Source organism: Dipteris shenzhenensis, chromosome 14 (genome assembly GCF_047967505.1).
Source record: "Dipteris shenzhenensis isolate YYH24624 ecotype China chromosome 14, Dip_SZ_1.0, whole genome shotgun sequence".
NCBI lineage: Eukaryota > Viridiplantae > Streptophyta > Polypodiopsida > Gleicheniales > Dipteridaceae > Dipteris > Dipteris shenzhenensis.
The window spans coordinates 24,569,615-24,591,612 of record NC_141609.1 but is presented as its reverse complement, the minus strand read 5'-3'; the positions used below and the strand labels follow the sequence as shown (position 1 = coordinate 24,591,612).

The window sequence follows — 21,998 nt, the reverse complement described above, 5'->3', positions numbered from 1 at the left end:
TGTCCAAGCCACATAAGGTGTGAAAGTTTGCAATGCCTTTGAAGGACATCTATTCAAGATGTAATTTGCACACATGACTGCATCCTTATCAGGCAAATGTTTGCCTGTCAACATGCATCTGGCCATTTTCATCACTGATCTATTCTTGTGCTCAGCCACGGGATTCTGTTGAGGAGTATAAGGCATTGTGCATCGATAATTGATGCTACGAGAAGCCAAAAAAACAGCAAACTCCTTCGACATGTATTCACCCCCCCTGTCTGTATTAAGGTGAGGAATGTGCAGCCCACTCTCATTCTCAGCCAAGGCAATAAAGTGCTTTAAGCATAAAGAAACTTCAGATTTGGATTTCAATGCGAAAATCCAAGTGTACCTGGTGAAATTATCAATAAAAGTGACAAAATAGTAGAACCCCCCAAGAGCTGCAACCCTCATGGGTCCACAAACATCACTATGAACCAGATAAAGTTTGTGTGAAGCACCAACTCTCCCATCCTTGGGAAATGCAGCACGGTGCATCTTACCAAGCAAGCATGGTTTACAAACATGTTTGGTACACATGAATTTTGGGAAGATCCACAACCATATCTTCCTTATATAACTTCACCAGGGCTCCAAAATTGAGGTGTCCAAGCCTCTCATGCCACAAATGAGTATCTGCCATGGTAGAATCAAGAGCAAAGGCATGTGCATCGGTAAGTGCAGCATCATCATCCAAACATTTTTCATAAGCATCAAGTCTATAAAGACCTCTAGACAATGTGCCAGTCAAAACCATGGTAAAGGCATGTGTAGCATTATACATTGCACACCTCACACCATAAAAAAGAACCTGAAAGCCACATGTAGCAATGGCTGAAATAGAAATGAGGTTCTTACGAATGCCTGGAACATAAAGCACATGCTCTAGAGTAACAATACCACCAGACAGAAGTAAGAACAACTTGCCCAATACCTTTCACGGTATATGATGCATTATTGGCACATGTGACACTGCCCCCTTGAGATGTAAGCTCCAATGAGCTGAATAACTTCCTGCAAGAAGTGATGTGCTTGCTAGCACTACTATTAAAGAACCAGGCATCATGAACATCTGAAACTACCATACAAGCATTATGAACATCAGGATTATACTGACATGTAACCAAGAAAGCCCAATGCTGGTCTTGTGCGAAATTAGCGGACTCATGTCGATCTTGTGCACTAGAAGAACCAGATATTGCAAGACCAGAGTCTTTCTTTTTCTTTTCAGATGCTATGCGCTTCTTATATTCAAAAATATCATGCCCAGGTTTCCTTCAATAATTACATCTCTCTTCTTTTTGTTATCCCCTGAAGAAGAGGCACCATGTGAATGGTCAGCATGGGAATGAGAGGGTTTTCTAGCTGAAACCTTGCCTTTACCTTTGTGTTTGTGATGGGCGGCAAATGCTCGATACTAGCCATAGAAGTATTGCGATTCACACGACCTTGCTCCTCCTGAAGAAGAAGAGCAACAAGTTGGTCAAATGAGAAATGATTGGCATCACCCCTTGCAACCAACCTCAATGCAGTAGCAAAGCCTTGATGTGAATCAGGCAACCCATCAAGGGTATTAGAAACAAGCTGAGAATCAGGCATAATCTCATTAATGTTGGCCAACTGTTCTTTCAAATCCTTCACATTAGTGAGATAGGCATTCATGTTACCACCCTCATCAAGCTTCAAATCTTTCGATTGCTTGCGGAGATAGGTAATCCTCGCCTCATTCCACACCTGATACAAAGATGCAAGCTGATCCCATGCTTTCTTAGCTGTCTTGCGAGACCAGAGATGAGGGATAATAACCCGTTTCACTGAAAGAGCAATCAAGGCATGTGCTTTGGCATCACGACCATCCCACTGAATTTGCTCCTGTGAAGGAGGCAAAGCACTTGGAGCAGGAGGTGTAGGTGTCCTAGCAGTAGCATTAGAACCATCACTTGAAGACCCATCACCTGAAGAAGCAGAGGCTGTAGGTGTAGCACCAGAAGTAACAGTGAGTTAAATTCTTGGCAACCAAAACATGTCCCATCATGTATAACCACATGGGATAATTAGTGCCATCAAGCTTGTCATCAGCCCGAATCATCCCAACCAGACATGGTGCTGAAATACAAGACAAATGCACCAATTGGCAAAGCAAAGGAGAGAAAGGCAACCTCTTAGAATCAAGTAACAAAAATCTGCCCAAGCTTCAAAGCTTATGCCTGCAAGAGACTCTGTTGTCCCAAGGTGTACCTATTGCAAGAAAAATCCCCAAAGGCAACACGAGGCCTTTCCAAAATGCAAATGAAGCAGAAATTGGAAAGAGCCAATGCAACAATGGCTTACCCAATGATGTAGCCCGAAAGGACAGCAGTGTAAGGCTTTGAATGCAAGCAAAAAAGGGCTAGAAATGAGAATTACAGCAAAAGAAAGTGCTCCCGCAAGGAGAAGGGTACTTAGAAATGTAGAGAGAGATCCAATGGAGGGGAACTCGCAGCCCGAGGCAAAGGGATGCCAAATGAGGAAGAATGGGCTCAAGGAGTGGACTCCAGATCACTTCAACGTGCTCCAAAAGGCTCCAAACGCCGGCACACAGCTCAAGGCAGCTCCAAAATGCTGGCATGCAGCTCGAGACAGCTCCAAAATGCTGGCACACACTCCGAAACAGCTCCAAAATGCTGAGAAATCTTCAAGCTAGATGGCATGCACCTCGAGACAGCTCTGTACTGCAGTAAATACTGCCAAAAAGGTCTGCACAGCTTTCATACAACATTAAATGCTACTAGAAAGGTCCGTACAGGTTCCGAACAGCATTAAATGCTGTTCAACAGAGCCGTACAGGTTCCGTACAATTGTACGGATTCTGTACAATTGCTGTAACTTCACGCGTGTGGTCGAAATTGCTGCAGCAGGCTGTAAAATGCTTCGAATTGCAGCTTCCTTCGCGGTGGTTGCTCCAAAGTGCGGTCTTCTCACGACAAAAAGAGTTTTTTCGCGACATAACAAACACTCATGGGAGTGTGAAAACCAGCAAGACCAGGAGGAATGAGGGCTTCAGAGGCTGCCAAACAGCTTGGGAAAGCTGTCAATGGATGAGGGAAAGGATTCCTGACCTGCTCTGATACCACTGTTGGGTGTAGGATAATGGGCTCCTATTTATAGGTCCAACACGACCAAAGTTGGCAGACATGCAGCCCACCGACTGGGTCTACCCAGCTAACTTTACCAGGCTGACTTGGTCTGGTTTTGTCTTGTCCTTCTAGTTGGTTGACTACCAGGTCATCTGATCTTAGCAGTCGCCAAGTAGGCAGTCCAAACAAGCAGCTATAATGCACACTGTTTCCTTAATCTCCTGCTGACAGAGGTTGCAGGCAGCCTACTCTCCCCTGCCTATAGATACACTTCCTTGATGTCCTCATATGGGCGCTCACAGGTGGGTCAATGATCTTTCTAATGCCCCCTCTCACCGACTCTATGTGCACCAATCCCTAGACGTTGAATGAGATGCTCCATCTGCTTATGCTGCCCCTTCTCTTTGGGCTTGAATTTCAAAAGCATCGCATGTTCACCAGCTCGTGAAGCCATGTTCTTCTTGGTTTGTTCTTCCTGCAACAAAAGTCCTATCAACTCATGAAAAGTGAGAGGGTTGCCACCCCCTCAATGACAAATTCAATGAGGTGTGAAAGCCAAGATAAGACTCTGAAAGAGAATTCAGAGTGGTAGTGACCATCTTTGAATTTGGAACGATTCAACAATTGCTCTCTCAAATCTTGAAGTTTAGTGAGGTGCTCAGACATAGAGTCACCCTCATCCATATGAGTATGAGTCAATTCTCTCTTCAGGAAAGAGAACCTAGCATCATTGTAGGCTGAAAACATACTTTCCAAAATATCCCAAGCTGCCTTCGAAGTCTTGCTCGTGAAGCCATGTTCTTCTTGGTTTGTTCTTCCTGCAACAAAAGTCCTATCAACTCATGAAAAGTGAGGGTTGCCACCCCCCCTCAATGACAAATTGAATGAGGTGTGAAAGCCAAGATAAGACTCAGGAAGAGAATTCAGAGTGGTAGTGACCATCTTTGAATCTAGAACGATTCAACAATTGCTCTCTCAAATCCTGAAGTTTAGTGAGGAGGAAAAAGACCCTAGCATCATTGTAGGCTGAAAACAACTCTCCAAAATATCCCAAGCTGCCTTCGAAGTCTTGCATGACCGAATGTGCGGAATGATTAACCTCTTGACAGAAATGGAGATAGCTGAAAGTGCTAGTGCATCACGTGAATCCCACCTTTTCTAATCCTGTGTAGGAGCCACCGCAGCAGCAATTGCTGCACCTAGCACTTGTCCTCCACCTTGAGCTTGTCCTCTACCCCTTCCTCCACCTTGTTGAGGAGTTGTAGGTGCAACCACATTCTCTAGCCGTGGCTCATCCCCATTGACATAGAATAAATGCAAGGACGAGATTCAGAGTAATGTACAGGCAATCGCAACCTCTTCTCCCCACTCACATGTTACTTGATTGGCTATTCGGTTCACAACACAAATCCCTTCCGGGATATTGAAGCAAACTGCCCACTGCTCAAAAAACAGCCAATCAATGGCTCAAAATGCAACAGCCCAAAAGCATAAATTCAATTGAATCTCTGCCAAATGTGCCTGCGAAACACCTGCATGAAATCCAAAAGCCCCAAATACAAGAGAATGAGTGTCCAAAACCAAAGGACAGCTTGCTGTCTCGGCCTATCAAAGGCTCAAAATGCACCCAAATAACCTACAAATGCCCAAAATTTGCCAAAAAGCACTGCAAAGTCTGTAATGTGACTCAATCTAAGTCCAAAATTGTCTGCAAAGTGTCCAAACACCTCGTACACTGTGAAATTGCAGGCCAATTACAAAAGCCCCAAATTTGACAGGAAAATTGCAACCAGAAGAGGGCAAGTCTTCCAAAAGCCCCAAATCTGACAGAAGTGCCAAATTTCTCTGCAAATGTAACCTACAAATGTCACTTGCAAAGAGACCTGAATGTATCGTACGATGTATGGCTGGAGCACACGTGCAGGTACGGTGTATGGCAAGCTGGAACACACGTGCAGGTAAGGTGTATGGCAAGGTGGATCACACGTGCAATGTATGGAAGACACACCCTGCAGGTACAAAACTTGTATGGATTGTTGTCGTACAGTGTATGGACTAAGAGTACATGGCAGAATATACGGGCTGCAAGCAGCAAGGTTGTATTGTTATACGGCATTGTATGATGGCACAGTACAGATGTAGGTATGGCGGTTGAGTGGAGCAAATATAGTACGGGGTTGCAGCGTACGGATGGACTGTAGCAGGCATTGTTCAGATTGGCGATGAACAATATGGTTTCGTACTGTTGTACGGACGGCACTGCTGACAGAACAGCTCACAGGCTATGTACGGACGATGGGTTGGATATGAAGAAAGAGCAGAAAACATACAAGAGGTGAAGCTTTTGTCCAAGTGACAAAACCTAAACCTATCCACTAACCGTAGTTAGGGATCCTAACCGTGGTTAGGGGGAAAACCCTCTAATGAGGGAAAAGCACCCCTAACTCACTTATTGACTACACATTGGTCACTGCCATGAATTATGGCGATAATTCCAAGACTAACAGCACTGTATGAGAGGGCATGGAACATTAAAGAGTTGACAACTACCCCCCAACCCGCTGTAACCCACAATCCCCCAATGGCACTGCTAGAGAGAGTACTTTCTTATTAACAAGAATTTAGCTTTGATTATAGAACTGAAGTTGGGGGGCAAAGTGTAAGACCATCAGCAAAGGATGACAGAAGGATCAACTGCAGTGAAACTGAATGCCACAAGGGCTGGAGAGAAACGGAATCCGGATACAACTAAAGGTATTCCTTTGGAATAAATCAAGAGGTTGCTCTAAAAGGGTTTACCCAATATTGCGACGGCTGGGATATACTGCTGGACGCTGCAGCTCAAATTGCTGAGCTGCTGCTGGCTGATTTGTTGAATGGGGCCTTCATACCCTCCCTCTAGTCTTCTGGTCATATTCTCTTCCATTCATGAGGTTCTGATGAGCTCGAGGTAAGCAATAAGATACCTTTGTTGCTATTCAGTGCATAAAATAAGCCCTCTCAATGTTCAGTAGTTCTGTACCAGGCATATTGCATCTTCTCAATCGTTTCCTGGCTGTTATTAGCTGTCCATCAAGACTCTTTTGATCTACTGTTCATTTCTACTTCTACTCGTGCAAAAGGCACCTCTTTTTACAATTCGCCACAAAGAGTTGCCACATGAAGGGTCCTGAATGCTTTTTAGTTTGTGAAATGTCAAGTTAATTTTAGTAAATCATGGATGAATGTGCTTATGTAGAGGATTAATGTCGGAGAACCTGTGAACAACATTAAATTGAACCCATGTCATGGTTGATTTAAGCATTGGTTAGTGATTACATCCTAATATGTTAGCTTAGCCATGCCTAATTGGCTGTAACGGTCAAATCCAAGGGCAAGGCTGAAGGTCCTATGTATTGTGAATTTGGTGTAGGATAGAAGGCAAAGTTGCCCTTTTACAAAATAGACACGGATATCTTATGTTAAGTTTGTTGCTAGTTCACTTTTGATACTATATACATGAATGCCAGGATGAGAAATATCTTATGCTTGTACAGACACAAGCTCTTCTCTAGTTCTTTCTCCCAATATTTTTTTTGCATTGTGCATTGTAAGAATTCAGTAACAGGGTATAAAAGTTGTCTTCCTCTTATCTGATAGTTGTCTTGCTTGTATTTCCTCAGATGCTGATAAGACAAAATAAGGCTGTGCGTGGAGGGGTTTCAGTGTCCACTTTCAGTGGGAATAATTCCCTGGAGACTTCCGGTGGGAACAGGGCCGCGGAGGAGAGAGCAAAAGCACTCTATTCCCAAAGCACTGCAGAGGCCAACCTTTTGGCTATAGCTTCATTTTCCAGAAACTTTCTCCCACTCTTATTCAATAATTTTATTGCAGCTCCTTCAGAAAAGCGAGGAGATCTGCAGGTATTTGTTGCATTATGAATTTCTGTTCTCTTTCTTTTTTTTGCTTGAAATAATTGACTTGTTTGAGATTGATGTATTGCTAATAACAAGTAAATCGTCTATGGTGCCGTACAACTGCGTTACTGTTAGTCTAAGCTGCCAAGGAGTTTCTGACTTCTGTGCAGTCAGTTCTTGATTGATCTAAGGTGTAACAAATCAGCAGAACTGAATTTCTGCAAACTCTGTAGGTGTTTGTGAGAGGATTGAAGAGTCCAGTGGATATATGAGATTATAGCGGCAGGATATTTTATCATGTACAATATATTCTGTATTTCAAGGGACGGAGATTTGGTCATTTTGAAATACTTATTGTAGCCATTTTGAAAATCTGATGTCAGTCAGAGGTTGGGCAGCTTGCATATTTAGTTATCTGATTAAAGGATTTCATCTGCTGCATGGCATCATCATGTCATACTATGATACTAAAGCAGAAATTTTATAATAAGGTTTTCTAGCTCACTTGCTATGTGGTACTCCATGTGCATTAAAACAAAAATTTGGTACTAAGTTCTAAAGGCACCACTAGAGTGTGTATCTAATGAACCAAATCAGGTCAGAATGGCTCGAAAGCCATTGGACTCTATCTAATAAACCAAGCGATGTCAGAGAAGCACACTGTCTGGTTTCACAGTAAGCATGACATTGGTAAATGTAGTTGTCTTCAGTAACTGCTTGGAGGTCATGTGAGAGACAGATGGCATGTATGCTCGGTCTGGCTTGATTTTGGCTAAATGTGTTGAAGCATGAACCTGGCCCATGGCAACCTTAGTGCATGTGACATATGTATTCAGGTATATCCAAATACGTGGAAAATTATCCTATGTGAAGCAAAGGAACTGTCTGTGTAGGACTGCTGCTTTGTAGCATGGCATACTTACAATAGGCATAATCAGATAAGCTTTGTTTGTCTCTTGCCTAATACATGCATAGCATGTGCCTCAAAGCTGGAAGGGAGGTAGCTTGTCCGTCTGAGAGTTAGGTGATAAGGCAGCAAACACTCATTACCATAAATTATGCACGAGACATATCCTAAAACATACATATCTGTTGAGAATCGAAGGAAATTATGGTTTTACAAAATCTACTAGGATCGTGATATTGATAATTGCCTTTAGGATAATTCTATCTATCCTAGGTTCCAAGCATGGGGAAGGCTTATATGCATTTCTGCAGCATAGAACAAGCTCTCATTGAGAACTCAAAATTTGCAGAAATAGAAACAAACAACAAATAATTACCACACACACGGAAGTTGCATTGCTGTCATCTTCTATTCAATTGACCTCAATGGTAGTGCTTTCTCATAAGCATCAAGAACGCTAATTGATCCATTTCGCATCTGTAGGTGGAAATCATATCGACTTTATGAGATACTTTTTGGTAAATTTTCCTTCTCTTCATTTAATAAATTAACTTATCCTCCTCTTCCTTAGTACACTGATGGAAGACTATCCATTCTAGCATCCTCCAATTGTGATGAAACCTTCATAGTCCAGGAATATCCCCCTATATAGACTTAAGCAAAACTTTCATGGAAGACGTGTATCTTCTAATGTGGTTGAGGATCCAATCTAACTGAAACCTGGTTAATAACTTAAAAAGAAAAATAATAATATTTACCAAGTGGATTAGTTTGGAAGAGAAATGACATTTCCTCCATCTCGCTATTCAGTTGACCCCAACTGAAATGCTTCTCATAAGCATCAAGAGTATCAGGATAATTTTGAAACATTGTTCTATCCATCTATTTAGCATCTATACGTGGAAATCCTTTGAACTTTAAGAGAAAACTTAGTTCCACGGTTTTCCAAGAGCGCTTGCCAGAAGTTACTAGTAAACTTGTATCTTTAGTTTCTGATATAGGGAGCGTATGAATGGTGCTTTTCCCATGGAGAGCTGAGTAGTATTATTGTAAGCAAACTACGGAGGAGGTACTTTCCCCATTTTGATTTCTGCTGAGCCATATACATTTCAAAAGATCTAGCATTGTGGAATTTGTGATTCCACTTCGACTGTCTATTTAAGGGTGAAAAGAAGATGTGAAATCTAACTTTGTCCCCATATTATCAAATAAATATCTCCAAAATAAGCTGGTCATCTTGGGATCTTGGTCACTTGCTATGGATTTGGGCAATCCATGATGCTTGAAAATCTGTGCCAAGAACACTCCTGCCATGTGGTCTGCTTTGATAGTTTTCCTAACTTGTATGAAGTGATATGTTTGCTGAATCTACCAATGATAGTCCATATTCCATCATTCCCATAGTTTGACTGAGGAAGGTCAAAGATAAAGTCCATAGCTATGCTTTCCCAAGGAGTCTGGGGCACGGGAAGAGGCATCAAGTGTTCGGGTGTCTTTTGTTTATCATACTTTATTTTCTGGCAAGTAAGACATTATGCCACAAACTTATGGATATCCTTTCTTATACCTTAGCTAGAAAAATCTTTGTCCAAGGCTTAAGTGGTAGAATTGATCCCTCATTGACCCACATAAGGAGGTGCAACACTCTTCCATCACTTTCATTCTCATATCCCTGGTGACACATAAATGGTCATCTTTCCTAAGATACCTTTCCTTGAGATCGTACTGGCTGGTTGATTGTCCTTGTAAGTTTTTCATAATCTAACCAAATTTCGGATCATGCAAATATTGATCTCTCATGTCCGCAAGGTCTTTATGATATGCAATAGTGACATTGACGTGAGGCCTTTTGGATAATGGATTCTTGTGTATGCAAGATCTGAAAATGAAACATGGACAGAAAATCTTCTTCTGTGAAAGCTTGGTTTGGGTCAAGAGATACCTGAGGCTTGATTGGTCTGTCTTGACCTTGAAATCAGCACCCAAAAGATAGTGTTTGCAGATGGTCAAAGCCAATCATTCTTTCTCATACACCTGTAAATGCCTCTCGGCATCATGCAGCCGCCGTCTCTCTTGAGGGTGACCTTGCCTCGGGGTCCTTTCTTTTTTGTGTGATCCTTCAAACTCTCTTTTTCCAAAGGACTCATTTCAACTTTTGGACCGTTTTCTTTATCTCTGATGAAAATCATAGACATATAAATAGAAAACTTTGTTGATTTCGCAACTGAAACATTCAAAATAATAGGAATTGTTGCTCCTTTTCTTTTAGCATAACCTTGTGCTCCTTGTTTCTATAGGTAAAAACAAGGGTCCTCTTGGGCTTCAAACGCTGCACTTACTTTCTATGAAACCACGTATTATTAAGACTTGAGATGTAGAACTCTTCTTGATCCACACAGTCCTGAATACGATGCTTAGATTCCCAATGGGTGCGTGTAACTGGAATGAATTCTTCTCGAAATGGAACAAATTGAGAGATCGTCCCAACTCTTCTGTCTTGATTCCTAACCTTAAAGCTAGGTCTTCTGAAATAAAATTGTCTGTAGCTTCTGAATCAATACCCCAAGAAAGACAAAGTTCTTTCTTTGGCCTTTGGATCGGCAAATGTCCCTAGTACATCAGGGACTCCTTCCGCCAAGGTCTTTGGCCGCTCTTGTGGCTTTCTCTACTCCCTAAAGCTCGGGGTATGTCGCCTTTTCCTGCATCGAAAACACTTTCCTTCTTGATGGAAGGTCTCACAACTCGTGGCACAAAGCTTTTCTTCTCTGATCGTCCTTTTGTTCCTTTTTGAAAGGAAGGTGCGTCTTGCATATGCATTAGGACTAGGACTGATGCAGAATGCATGAGATCTTGGATCTTTGTATTGGGCAGGATATTCACAAAAGATCGTACCTTGGGTGGCAGCTCTACTTGATACTTTTGAAGTTTAATCTTCTCCGAAACTTCTTAAAACGGAGTGATTTGAAGATATGCATTCCAAAGCTTCTGATTAAGACTCTTATGGACTCTCCAAGATCCATGTTAAGCTCTCCCAAGCAAAATATGGACTTCGTCAAAGAATTGCTTTGGAAGAAACTAGTCGTAGAATAGCTCCTTGAAATGTCTCCACTTCTTAGGAGCGGTACTCTCACCCGGGTGTGCACTCCCACGTTTTCTAGGATGTGGAGATGAACTGGGACTGGCGGATTTTCTTCACTGCTTTCTGCTCCTTGGACTTGAGTATCTTCTTCTGGGTTTTGTATTCCTTCCCCTACGTCGGAATCCATGGCTCTTTCAGGTGATTCTTTTGAAGAGGAAGGTGATGGGCTAGGGGAACGTCTCCGGCTCACTGTCTTAGGAGAAGTGACTGTGGACAATTTCTCCATGGGGTTAACTTCAAAGAGATGCTAAAATTGAGGATTCTTTTCATCACTTCGAACTCTTGAATCTTAGCCTTTACTGTTTCTTCATTGAGATCATCATCTAGCTCTTCAAATCTCCTCTTACTGGGCTGCATATTGCTTGAACTTCCAAAATTCCATGTTCTCCAGAATCAGCCATATTGGGCAAAAGATCTCGATCTACTTGCTAATACAAAAAGCGTTCCTGAGCATTAATTCGTGGACAGAAATGCTGGATCTATAGCAAGAAACCAAGCTCTCCTTAATTGCTGTTTCCACTGCTTCAAAATACATGCAAAGAGCTCAGAATTTTGCCCAAGCAGAGAAGGGCCTGGCAAGCTGAAAAGACCAGCAATTCACAAATGAAGTGTATGCTTGGTAGTGTACTTGATGGCTGATCAGCACACACAGTAATTCTCCATGAATCTGAGATAGATAATAGCTTGAGTTTCTGGTGGAATAATTTTGTTATCAAATCGACAGCGTGGACCAGCTTCTGGGTTCGCCAACTATTCAAATCCTCTGATTTGCTCCTTTGTATGGCTGTCCATGTGAGTTGGTTAAAACTACTTGGAGTTGGCAGGAATTTGCAGGAGCCTTGAGCTTGATCAGCCCGCTGCCTACACTGGCATAGCTGAAGAGTACGTTTCTCGCTTGAAGGAAGAAGCTCTGCTTGATTCTGCCTACACTTTAGGTCGCGACTCACAACAGACCTCCACGAGCCTGTTGTGCTTTGGATCGTCATCACCATAGAAAGTGACGATGCTGTGCTCTGATACCCCTGAAACTCAGCCGACTAGTAATGATTCAGCGAGGAGTGAACTCGAAATTAGGAAGGAGAGGAGAGAATAGCATATATCACACTAGGGGCCAGAAATAAGCCCCCCTCCCTCCTCCACCTGCCTTTAAAAAAAAAAAGAAAAACATGTCGATATGTTCCCATGGTCATTTTGGTATTATCACAGGCTAGTCCCTTGGGCTTTCCTTAATCATTGACATAGCATGCATGCAGAAGTAATAAGCAGCAGTGCCTTTTTTCATGTCAAGCCAATAAAGAAGTTTATCTAGGGCTGTAAATGTAGCTACTATTGCACTATGGCCAGCATAGGGGAGATTATGGCATTCCTCTAAACTTTTTGTTGGAGTTCTTTAGTAATGTATAATCTCTCACATATACAAGTATCTGGTAATTTTGATATTGTCAAAGGCTGTAGTAGGCCTTTGGTCTTTCCTTTGTCATTGACATAGCATACGGTAGAAATATAAGCAGCATTGTCTTTCTTCGTGTCAAGCCAATACAAACATTTATGTAGGGCTGTTAAATGTAGCCACATTTCCTGTGGCCAACATAGGGCAGATTAAGTATCTGTCATCGAAATATTAAGCATGATGAGGATGTCTAGTTGCATCCATAGTTGAGAAAGTTGGCATCATGATATGATGATGTCTAGTTGCATCCATAGTTAATAATTCATCATGGTATGAGGCTGAGATATGCTGAATTTTTACAGTACGAGAGACATGTGGGGCTGCATTCTCTTGTCTAGGGATTATATGCATTTGGAAATGAAAATATGATAAGAAAATTGATCATCTCATATGCGTCTCTCTCACAAGAGGTTCCCTTAAGAAATATTGAAGGCTGTGAAGGTCAGTCTTAATGATAAATTCTTTAGGAAACAGATACTGTTTTCAGATTTACAAGGCATGTATTGCTGCTAGGAGTACTTTCTTATAGACAACATAACGGAGCTCAGCATTTTTCAGCCTTTGAATTTTGTAGGCTGCATTGGCTTCTTGATTTGGTTGAGCCATGTTTCAGCCTTTGAAGAACTTTCTTCTCTTTCAGAATTGATCCAAGCTTGACTTCCCTTTTGTGAGATCATGAGGCTCATCAGTTATCTCTGGCAAAATGCCAAATGAATAACCTGTTGTAACAGCATAAACCAGGGAATAATATTACCTCATGGTGATTCTTTAATTAAGCCACTCCACAATTGCTTGCATCGTAGTTGAATCCTTTCGGATTCATTTTTAGCGATGATATGGCTAAAATATTAAATGTCTGCCAAACGAATTGAATTTTCTTGTCATTTGTCACATGGGTATTATGCTGAATATAGTTTTTAAATACTCTCTATGTTTCTTCTCATTCTTACTAAAGATAACAATGTGTGATCGAAGAAAGCTCTTGTGAATTTTTGATAGTTTCTAAGTAATCGTTCCATCAGCTTGTTAAAAGTACCTGGGGCATTGATAAGGCCTGAAGTGATGCTTTTGTTCATTGTATAAATGACCATCACTGTGGCAATCCTCCTTCTAGACCATCACTCGTTCTAGTATCGACCATGCCTTGCAATATGCCCTTGAATGTGAACCTTGAGTTACCCGATGAGGAGGTACACCTGTTCTTTGTGATATTGGAAAGCACCAATTGCCTCTTGTGTTTTACCTTTATCTTTAGTGACTATGCCCAGAATTTGTGCTAATTCATGAGAAATAAAACTATGTGTTGCACATCATCAAATAAGCAAATTGCTGAAGATCTTTTACCTGACTCCATGTTTTGAGTAAATTATAGGCTGATAAATTGTCATCTGTATATGGAGCTGTCTCCACATTGTGAGCTGTAAGAGTCCTTTTTGGAGCCTCTTTGGCTGTTCCTGTTTGCAATGGCAGCTTCTTTCTGGGACAATCGTAGAAATTGTGGCCATGCTCACCACATTTAAAGCATCTACATTCATAAGAAATTTAAGATTTTTCTGAGGATGAGATGGGGCATTGTGGCACTGGATGCTCCTTGATTCTTCTGGAAGTCATTCTAAAAACCATTCTTCTTTGGAGATTCCATCCTTCCTGGATTTCTTCTTGCTGTTTTACAAGTGTGACAATATACGCACACAGTCAGTTGCACGTGGTGCCCACAAATGTAAGAAGTATCTACATTCATAAGAAATTCTGAGGATGAGATGGGGCAGTGTGGCACTGGATGCTCCTTGGTTCTTCTGGAAGTCATTCTAAAGACCATTCTTCTTTGGAGATTCCATCCTTCCTGGATTTCTTCTTGCTGTTTTACAAGTGTGACAATACTCGTGCCCACAAATGTATGCAAAGTACCTACAGGTTGTGTAGCCTTGCACTTGAGATGGAACGTCTATCTTCAAGCAATATGAGTGACCTAATAAGTTATATGAAATGGTCCTAATTCATATAACCAATCTATCTAGCTCTGTGATAGCTGTCTTAGCTGGCTATTGAACTACATTTCATAATTCATGGGATAGCCCACAAGCTTCATTTCGTGGCTCCAGGAATTCCCTTGATGATCACATAGCCGTTAAAACTGTCTACCTTGCCGGTATCTTGAATTATGAGCACAAACTCTTTCCTTTCAGTTCTCTCAAATTGTAATCCCTTCGATTTTGTGACGCATGGTGCACTTGTGAAGTGCTAGACCATTTTTCTTTTAATGATGCCGTATACCACATTGTAATTGAAAAGCTGAAGGACAGTTGAAAGTGTTTCTTTGATGGTGGTTCTTTAGTGTAAAGTCCATGTGTATCACTGTAGCTTGGCTGTTGTTTTGCTCAGGTTACCATTGGAGATTTTGCATCAATCTCAGAGAGAAGAACAGTAAAAGACTTTTTCATCAGTATCATGCAAAAGCTTTTAAAAGCAACAAAAGAAGCTTCTGAAGTTGTGAGGCCTAAAGGGCAGGAACCAATGGACCTGAGTGGTCCAAACAAGGAAGAAAGTGCATCATCCAGAAGGTCTGTATTTGTTTTCTAGAAGGTTGGTTTTATTTGGATTAGTTAATGGTGTGACTACTGCCTTCTTTAAAAAATTCTTCCTTGTGGATTGATGCAAATACTGTAAAACAGTTCAATGTAAGAAAACATCTTAAATCTAAAAATCGTGTAATGTGAGTGTAAATCTCAGAAGCACTGAAAGCCTGATGCAACACATCCATATGGTCCACACGCACAAATTAAAGTCAGTTTTTGTTTGAATCCTTCCTCCTCCTTGTTAATGACTTCTTCTCAAGCATATAATTACATTCAGTTGGATATTGAGGATTTAAACTTTACCCAGTCTCTGCTTTTAACTACTCTCATAGCTAATCCACTGTCAAGTTTCTTTACACCAGAGGCAGTACTCTGATGGAAGAAGGGTAGAGAAACAATAATGGCAAACCTAAGTTTTGCTTGATTCCTCGTACTGAAGTGGTCATAGTTGGTTGCATGAAAAAATCTAGGTTGAAAATCTCAATGTACTGTTAGTAGTTGTTGTTAGGTCAGCAGAACATCTGATTGTTTTCTGTTATCTTGACAGGGCAACTTTCGTTTGCTGTGCTTAATGTCCTTTGTACTTTCACTGTTGAAGATTGCAAACAAAGAGGAATGCAAAAAAAAAAAAAAGATGTTGAATTGAGAATGAATGGTTAATTTGATAGGCTGGGTTACCCCTAACAATTGGATTAACATTGAGTGGATGAATTCCAAACAATACGACCGACTCGAAATATGTTTGTGCTTAATCTGGGTTACAGTGCATTCCCTTTGCAGGTGTATATTCATGGACTTGGCTCTGTCATTACTGCAAGGGCTGGATGATGAGGGTGTTGGAATACTATTTAGTGCCATAAAACCCACTTTGCAGGTCAATATGCCAACTAAAGAATCTGCATTTTGCAGACGGTGCACAAATAATTTGTTCTTTGTTTGAAAGGATGAAGCTGTTGGTCTGAGATTGTAGTTTGACACAGGATGTAGATGGCTTGGTGCAAAAGAAAGGCTACAAAGTGTTAGCAGGTCTATGTAAGGTATTTTAAGTGAATTGAGGAGAATTTCTTCTGGTCTTGAGAGGGCATTTTCAGATTTGTATGGTTTAACCTTTAGAGATCACACGACTGACTCGTTACGTCGCTTTTGGAAGGAGCATGCAGGGTTCCTTGCAAATAAAGCTGATGATATATTAAAGTTGATCCTTACAGCAACGCCATCATGCCACTTCTCTGCTAAACGCCACCGTCTCAGTTGCTTACATAGTCTCATTCTTTACCTTTTTAAGGTACGTTTGTGTATTAAAAATTGTAGATCATTTGCTTGTACTATGTGCATGAAGTATATGCTCATGACTTTGTGTGAATAGCATACTTCTGGAATCCCTTGGCATAAGCATTTGTTTTCAATGCATTTTCTAAAGTGACACATTCTTGTGTAAACAACCCATTAGTTCAATGCAAAATTTGTGTCGATCTCCTTATTGCTCCACCTGTCTTATTCACTAGTTTTCCTTTGGATATCTGTTGATTCCAGTCTAATATGGAAGAAGGGGACGTGATATTGAGCTCTTTCATTGGGGAAATAATCCCTTGGCATAAGCATTTGTTTTCAATGCATTTTCTAAAGTGACACATTCTTGTGTAAACAACCCATTAGTTCAATGCAAAATTTGTGTTGATCTCCTTATTGCTCCACCTGTCTTATTCACTAGTTTTCCTTTGGATATCTGTTGATTCCAGTCTAATATGGAAGAAGGGGACGTGATATTGAGCTCTTTCATTGGGGAAATAATCCTTGCCACAAAGGAGGTGAATTTACTCCCATTGAAAATCTACTTGTGCTTTTATTTAGGAAATGATAACCATAATCTTGTTCATACCGAGGAAACAATTGGAACATGTGTGCCAAATGATGATAATTAAATATTTTTAAATTATTGTTCGTGCTTCAGACAAACAAAAAAACAAGGAATGTAGCATATGAAACGCTCGTTCAATTGGGACACCACTTGGAGGGTGCAGATTCAGCTGATTCCAAAGGAAAATTTATGCAGTTTTTTACTATGGTGAGAACATAGATCCGATATGAAAGTCAAGGTGAGAAGGTAATGATCTGGATGGTTAAGATGTGTGTTGTTTGATATCTGAAATGGATGCCTATTTTCTTTGCAGATTGTTGGTTGTTTAGCTGGGACAAGTCCGCACATGAAAAGTGCAGCAGTTACAGGACTTGCTAGATTGATATATGAATTCCATGATCTTTGCTATACTATCCCTGACCTCTTGCCATCTGCTCTTCTCTTGCTGCAGAGCAAGAGCCGAGAAGTTATCAAGGTGTGGTTCTTGGCAGCTTTTTACTAAGCGAAGAGAATGCCTCTTAGTTTGTTATGGTTTAATTGACTAGATTTCTTTCCAATGTATGTAAAAGGATTGATTGAAGTATATTAATGTTTTAGGTACCACTTTCAGCACAATCCTTATAATTCAGGGTCCCACAATCCAGGAGCCAAAAAAGCTTATCAAGCTGGGCCACTGTCTACATAGAGATGAAGTCAATTTTGTGTGAATTTCGTTGGCAATCATATCAGTCATTATGAAGCTATTTTGCCCAAGAACAGCATATATGTGCTGTACCTGCTCATTTACTCTGGTATTTTGTTATCGTTAGACTATAATAGTGGTGCTGTTGCTACATCATGAGCACGGAGGGGCTGTGATGTGAGAGAGTTGTTCTTGCGTATGCTTCTCTGTGCAAGGAATTAGGCTTCCATATGGAACTTGGAAGTGCTCTAGCCTCCCCTTGTGAAACCAAAAAATAACTCAAGGCTCCCCCTAATTTTGGTGAACTCTGTTTCTAGCCATGGTTCACTGCCTTGATAAAGAAGATAATGCATTTCCACTGTTGCACTTTGACTGTGGGATGTTGGAAAACGGTGGGACTTGGAGAACGGTGCACAGCACAGCTTATCCCCCACAACTTTTAGATTCTAGAAACACACACACCTGGCGCACTATTCTTTCATCTGCCTCCATACCAAGAGATATCCAAATAGTTGGATAAACTATAAAAAAGTTTGATTTGTAAGATTCTAGTCTTATGAAGGTATATATAAACTAGACTTCTTAAACTTTACATAAAATACAGAGTACCAAAACCAAGCAAATAAATACGTTTTAAATTTAAATACTTAAAACTTCTATCAGAATAAGTGAACATAGTATATTGTGGCAAACCAATATAATGGACAACAGTAATCACCATGTATATAAGTGGCCAAAATTGATAATTACAAGTTTCTCTCCCCACCCAAAAGGCAAAATGGTGGTACTTTACATGCAGACCTCATTATTTATTTTTAGGCTTGAGTTCAACTAATCTCTCTCCATATGCAACCATTTGGGGAATTCATCCGTGGAGTCGTCATCACTACTGCTGATCCAACCAGCAGTAGGGATGCTTTGGGATCGCAGCACTAACTAGTAACGAGTCCTCCTGTAGGTGCTTTATCTCCTGAATAATTTACTTTGGGCACACACGGACGAAGTTGTGAGGTGGCCTCATTCTCCATTTCAATGAGGGAGGAATTTATGATGAGTTTTGATTACTAGCCTGGCCTTCCCTTGCCATAGAGGATAAACTGTGGATATGATCAGGAGGTATAATAAGGTTGATACACCAACCACTAGCTGCACTATTTCTTTCAATCGAACTGTTGGTTAGAGGCAGTGTTCCTTCGCAGTTCACAAGCAAATAACTAACTGTATCATGCTGTCCCAATATATATACTTCTCCTGCCAAGTCAGAATGGCAGATGGAAGTTCAACTGAAGTATGGGACCAAAGGGTTACCCAGTTGGAGCTTCAGATTCAGGACTCTGCAGTTTTAAAAATGTAGCTAATGTCTCTTGTGGAAGAGACACTGCTTTGCCTACAAGTAGGTCCTCTTTCAAAGAAATGGTTAACAGTGTGGGGATGATGAGATAGGGCTATTGGATTACAAAGTAAGCTGTAAAGTGGTCGGAGTAAATGGGTTTAAGGAGATGGAGGAGGAGCCTCTTTTCATCGATGAATGTCTCACAATCAGAGAGGGAAGTTTGTGCGAAAATTTTCAAACATGGTTTTGCAAAGAGTGGTGTTGTGTATCTTTTGCAGAGGGTAAGTTCTGTACTAGCTTTGATGGCAAGGATCACAATATATGCTGTGTAGAATAGGAGTCGACTCTTGCACCCACCTTTGTGCACCTATTGCATAACATGTTCAAATGTTAACCTTCTGTACTTTTGTTCAGGTGGATAGATGGGCAGGAAAATTTTATTGAATCAGTGGATTTATTAATCGGCCCGTTTTTGTTTCTTTTGTTGCTGTCGATTGCAAAAATTTCAAGGACTATGCTCTGTACTGAGTGTCTTTCACTGTTCAGTCTGTTTACTGAGTGTCTTTCACTGTTCAGTCTGTTTTAGGTTTCATGAAAGTGGTGGCTGCACGGCAACCAGTGGAACACCTGCAACAACATCTCAAGAGCATTGTAGATGGGTTGTTGCTTTGGTCCGATGATTCGAAAAATCACTTCAAGGCCAAGGTATGTAACCCTCAAATTTTGTTATATGGTTTGTTGATGTTTACATCCAGAGAGAGGAGTATGTCAGCCTATTTGGAAGTCTCCTTGTACACTTGGATTGGATTGGAGTCAAAGGGGCCATCAAGCTAAGGTGGTCAGGGTTATTCCCCCAATTTTGCAAAAAGATTGGCAGCCCCTCCCAAATTGCTCAAAGAAACATTGCTTCACATTGCTAAATTAAGAAGCTCAAACAAAGCATCACGAGAACTAGGCTGCGGAATGCACAAGCTTGCAGCATGCTGCAAGTATCTCTGAGTAGAGGAAGCAAACCTCACATGATCTTAACAAAATGTCAACAAAACTTAAGACACATAAGATTCACTACCACTTCTTGCAAAATATGTGCTTCTGATTGTGTAGAGAAACATGGGGCATCTTTACTTTACACAGTATACACTATGGACATACTGGACCAGCCGATAACTGTGGAAAATTTGTCTGGTCTAGGCAAACACCTGCAGTCTGAGTCTTTGCAGCCTTCCCATGTGCAAGTCCAAGCTCCACATGAGTAACTCGTAGCGCACTATGTCAAACACTTTTTCAAAGGTGCACAAAACACAATATGACTCTTTTCTTGCTGCATTCTGCATTGACATAATGGGATTTTAAGGTGATCTGTAATCTCAGAATTGGGGCCTTGATGTTAGCCCTAGTATGTCTGACTGTCTGTAGGCTCTAAGAGAAGCGGTGCATTTTCTAGATATTGTAGGAAAATTTTCAGAAATATAGGACCAGGTCTTATCAAATTTCCTAGCGGAGTCTGGTCATTGTAAGCTTGTTGGCCTTAGCATGCTTCTCTCCTAGCTTAAACTATCCACTCGGAGCCATGGATTCATCCTGTTAACCCTATCTAGAGTAGACATATTCATGCACAATATAACCATCCTTGTAAAAGACAGCAGAAACACTCTCATTTCTCTCCCTCTCTCCCTCTCTCAACAGATACACTAGGGCCCAGGACAATCGTCGGGCTGGACCCCCCGAAGGTTTTTATTCATAAGAGAGAAATCAAGTACATGAGTTCAGCGTGGAAGCTATTCATACATAAATCCAAACGTGAATAAATATTACATGAGCTCTAAGGCTCCCCTTCTTGGCAACAATCCACTTGTCAATTTCTATATTACTTTCCTAATTACATGCCACTAAGGGCAACTCTGGAGTTTGGAGTCTTCAAAGCACTTGGTCATGCGAACTGCCTCCTAGACTCTCGTTAGGCTCCCGTAGCGCTTAGGAAAATATCTCTTCCTAGTACCTGCAACAATTAATTAAAGCGCACCACCATGGTACCCCCATTAATTGTTAGCGCTTTGCATGCAAATAGCACACTGTGGACTAATTCTAGTGACGGTGGGCGTCCCCACTGAACACATGTGCACACATAACAAATATAAAAATATATATTTATTCTCTGGTTGATCGGAGTCAATGCTCTTGATCATAATTAAGGGGCTTTGACCAAGGGTTGAGGCGCCTTAATTATAGTCAAGTCTCTCCAACTGAAGTTGGCACAACTCTCCAACCGAAGTTGGCATATCTTGGTTAACCGTAGTTAACCCTCTTGGCGCATGCCAAGTCTCGTTGACCAAAGTCAACACTCTCTGACCATAGTCAGCTCTGTGGTTCTCTCGTTAACCGTAGTTAACCCTCTTGGTAATAAACCAAGTCTCCCTGACCGAAGTCAGGTTTACTTGACATGAGTCAAGTATCTTTGACCGTAATCAATTCTCTAACCATTAAAGAACTCTTTGACCATAATTAACACATATGAAAACTCTTTAATTATGATCAAATAAATGGTCCACTGTACTTTGACTTAGGATATTTACATTGTGGTGACACCCCCTCGGCTTCTATTCAGTTGTCAGTTGACCTCAACTGAAAAGCTTCCTTGTAAACATCCAAAAGCTGTGGATGATCGGATAACATGTTTTCATCCATCCACTTGGCATCTAATGCCGTATAATTCTTGAATTTTACAAGATACCTGTAAAACTCCTTGCCTTGAGGGCCTTTGCGTACAGTATGGTTGACAATCTGCTCTGGCTGGAGGACCTCCTCCAGGCTCCAGCTCATCCACTTTTGGTGGATCCTCTGATACTGGCTCTGTAGGCTCTAGCTCCAGAATTTCTTTAGAAGACTCACATGGAATGCATTGTGAATCTTTCAATGCTCTGGCAATGCTAACCTGTATGCAACTTCATTTATTCTTTTTGTAACCCTGAAAGGGCGATAGTATCTAGGAGATAACTTTGCATACACTTTTTGTTTGCCTT

At 41.1% G+C, this 21,998-nt stretch overlaps 1 protein-coding gene across 1 annotated transcript in view; it reads left to right on the top strand.

Annotated features, from left to right (window-relative positions):
- Positions 1-21,998, top strand: part of LOC147894371 (ARM repeat superfamily protein) — a 106,681-nt gene that overhangs the window by 50,739 nt on the left and 33,944 nt on the right. Inside the window, exons 7-15 of the mRNA XM_087384465.1 lie at positions 6,800-7,039; positions 14,912-15,090; positions 15,886-15,979; positions 16,086-16,142; positions 16,256-16,390; positions 16,845-16,913; positions 17,057-17,170; positions 17,277-17,438; positions 19,555-19,683. Of these exons, the coding sequence (XP_087240591.1) occupies positions 6,800-7,039; positions 14,912-15,090; positions 15,886-15,979; positions 16,086-16,142; positions 16,256-16,390; positions 16,845-16,913; positions 17,057-17,170; positions 17,277-17,438; positions 19,555-19,683 (1,179 nt within the window). The remainder of the gene's footprint in view (positions 1-6,799; positions 7,040-14,911; positions 15,091-15,885; positions 15,980-16,085; positions 16,143-16,255; positions 16,391-16,844; positions 16,914-17,056; positions 17,171-17,276; positions 17,439-19,554; positions 19,684-21,998) is intronic.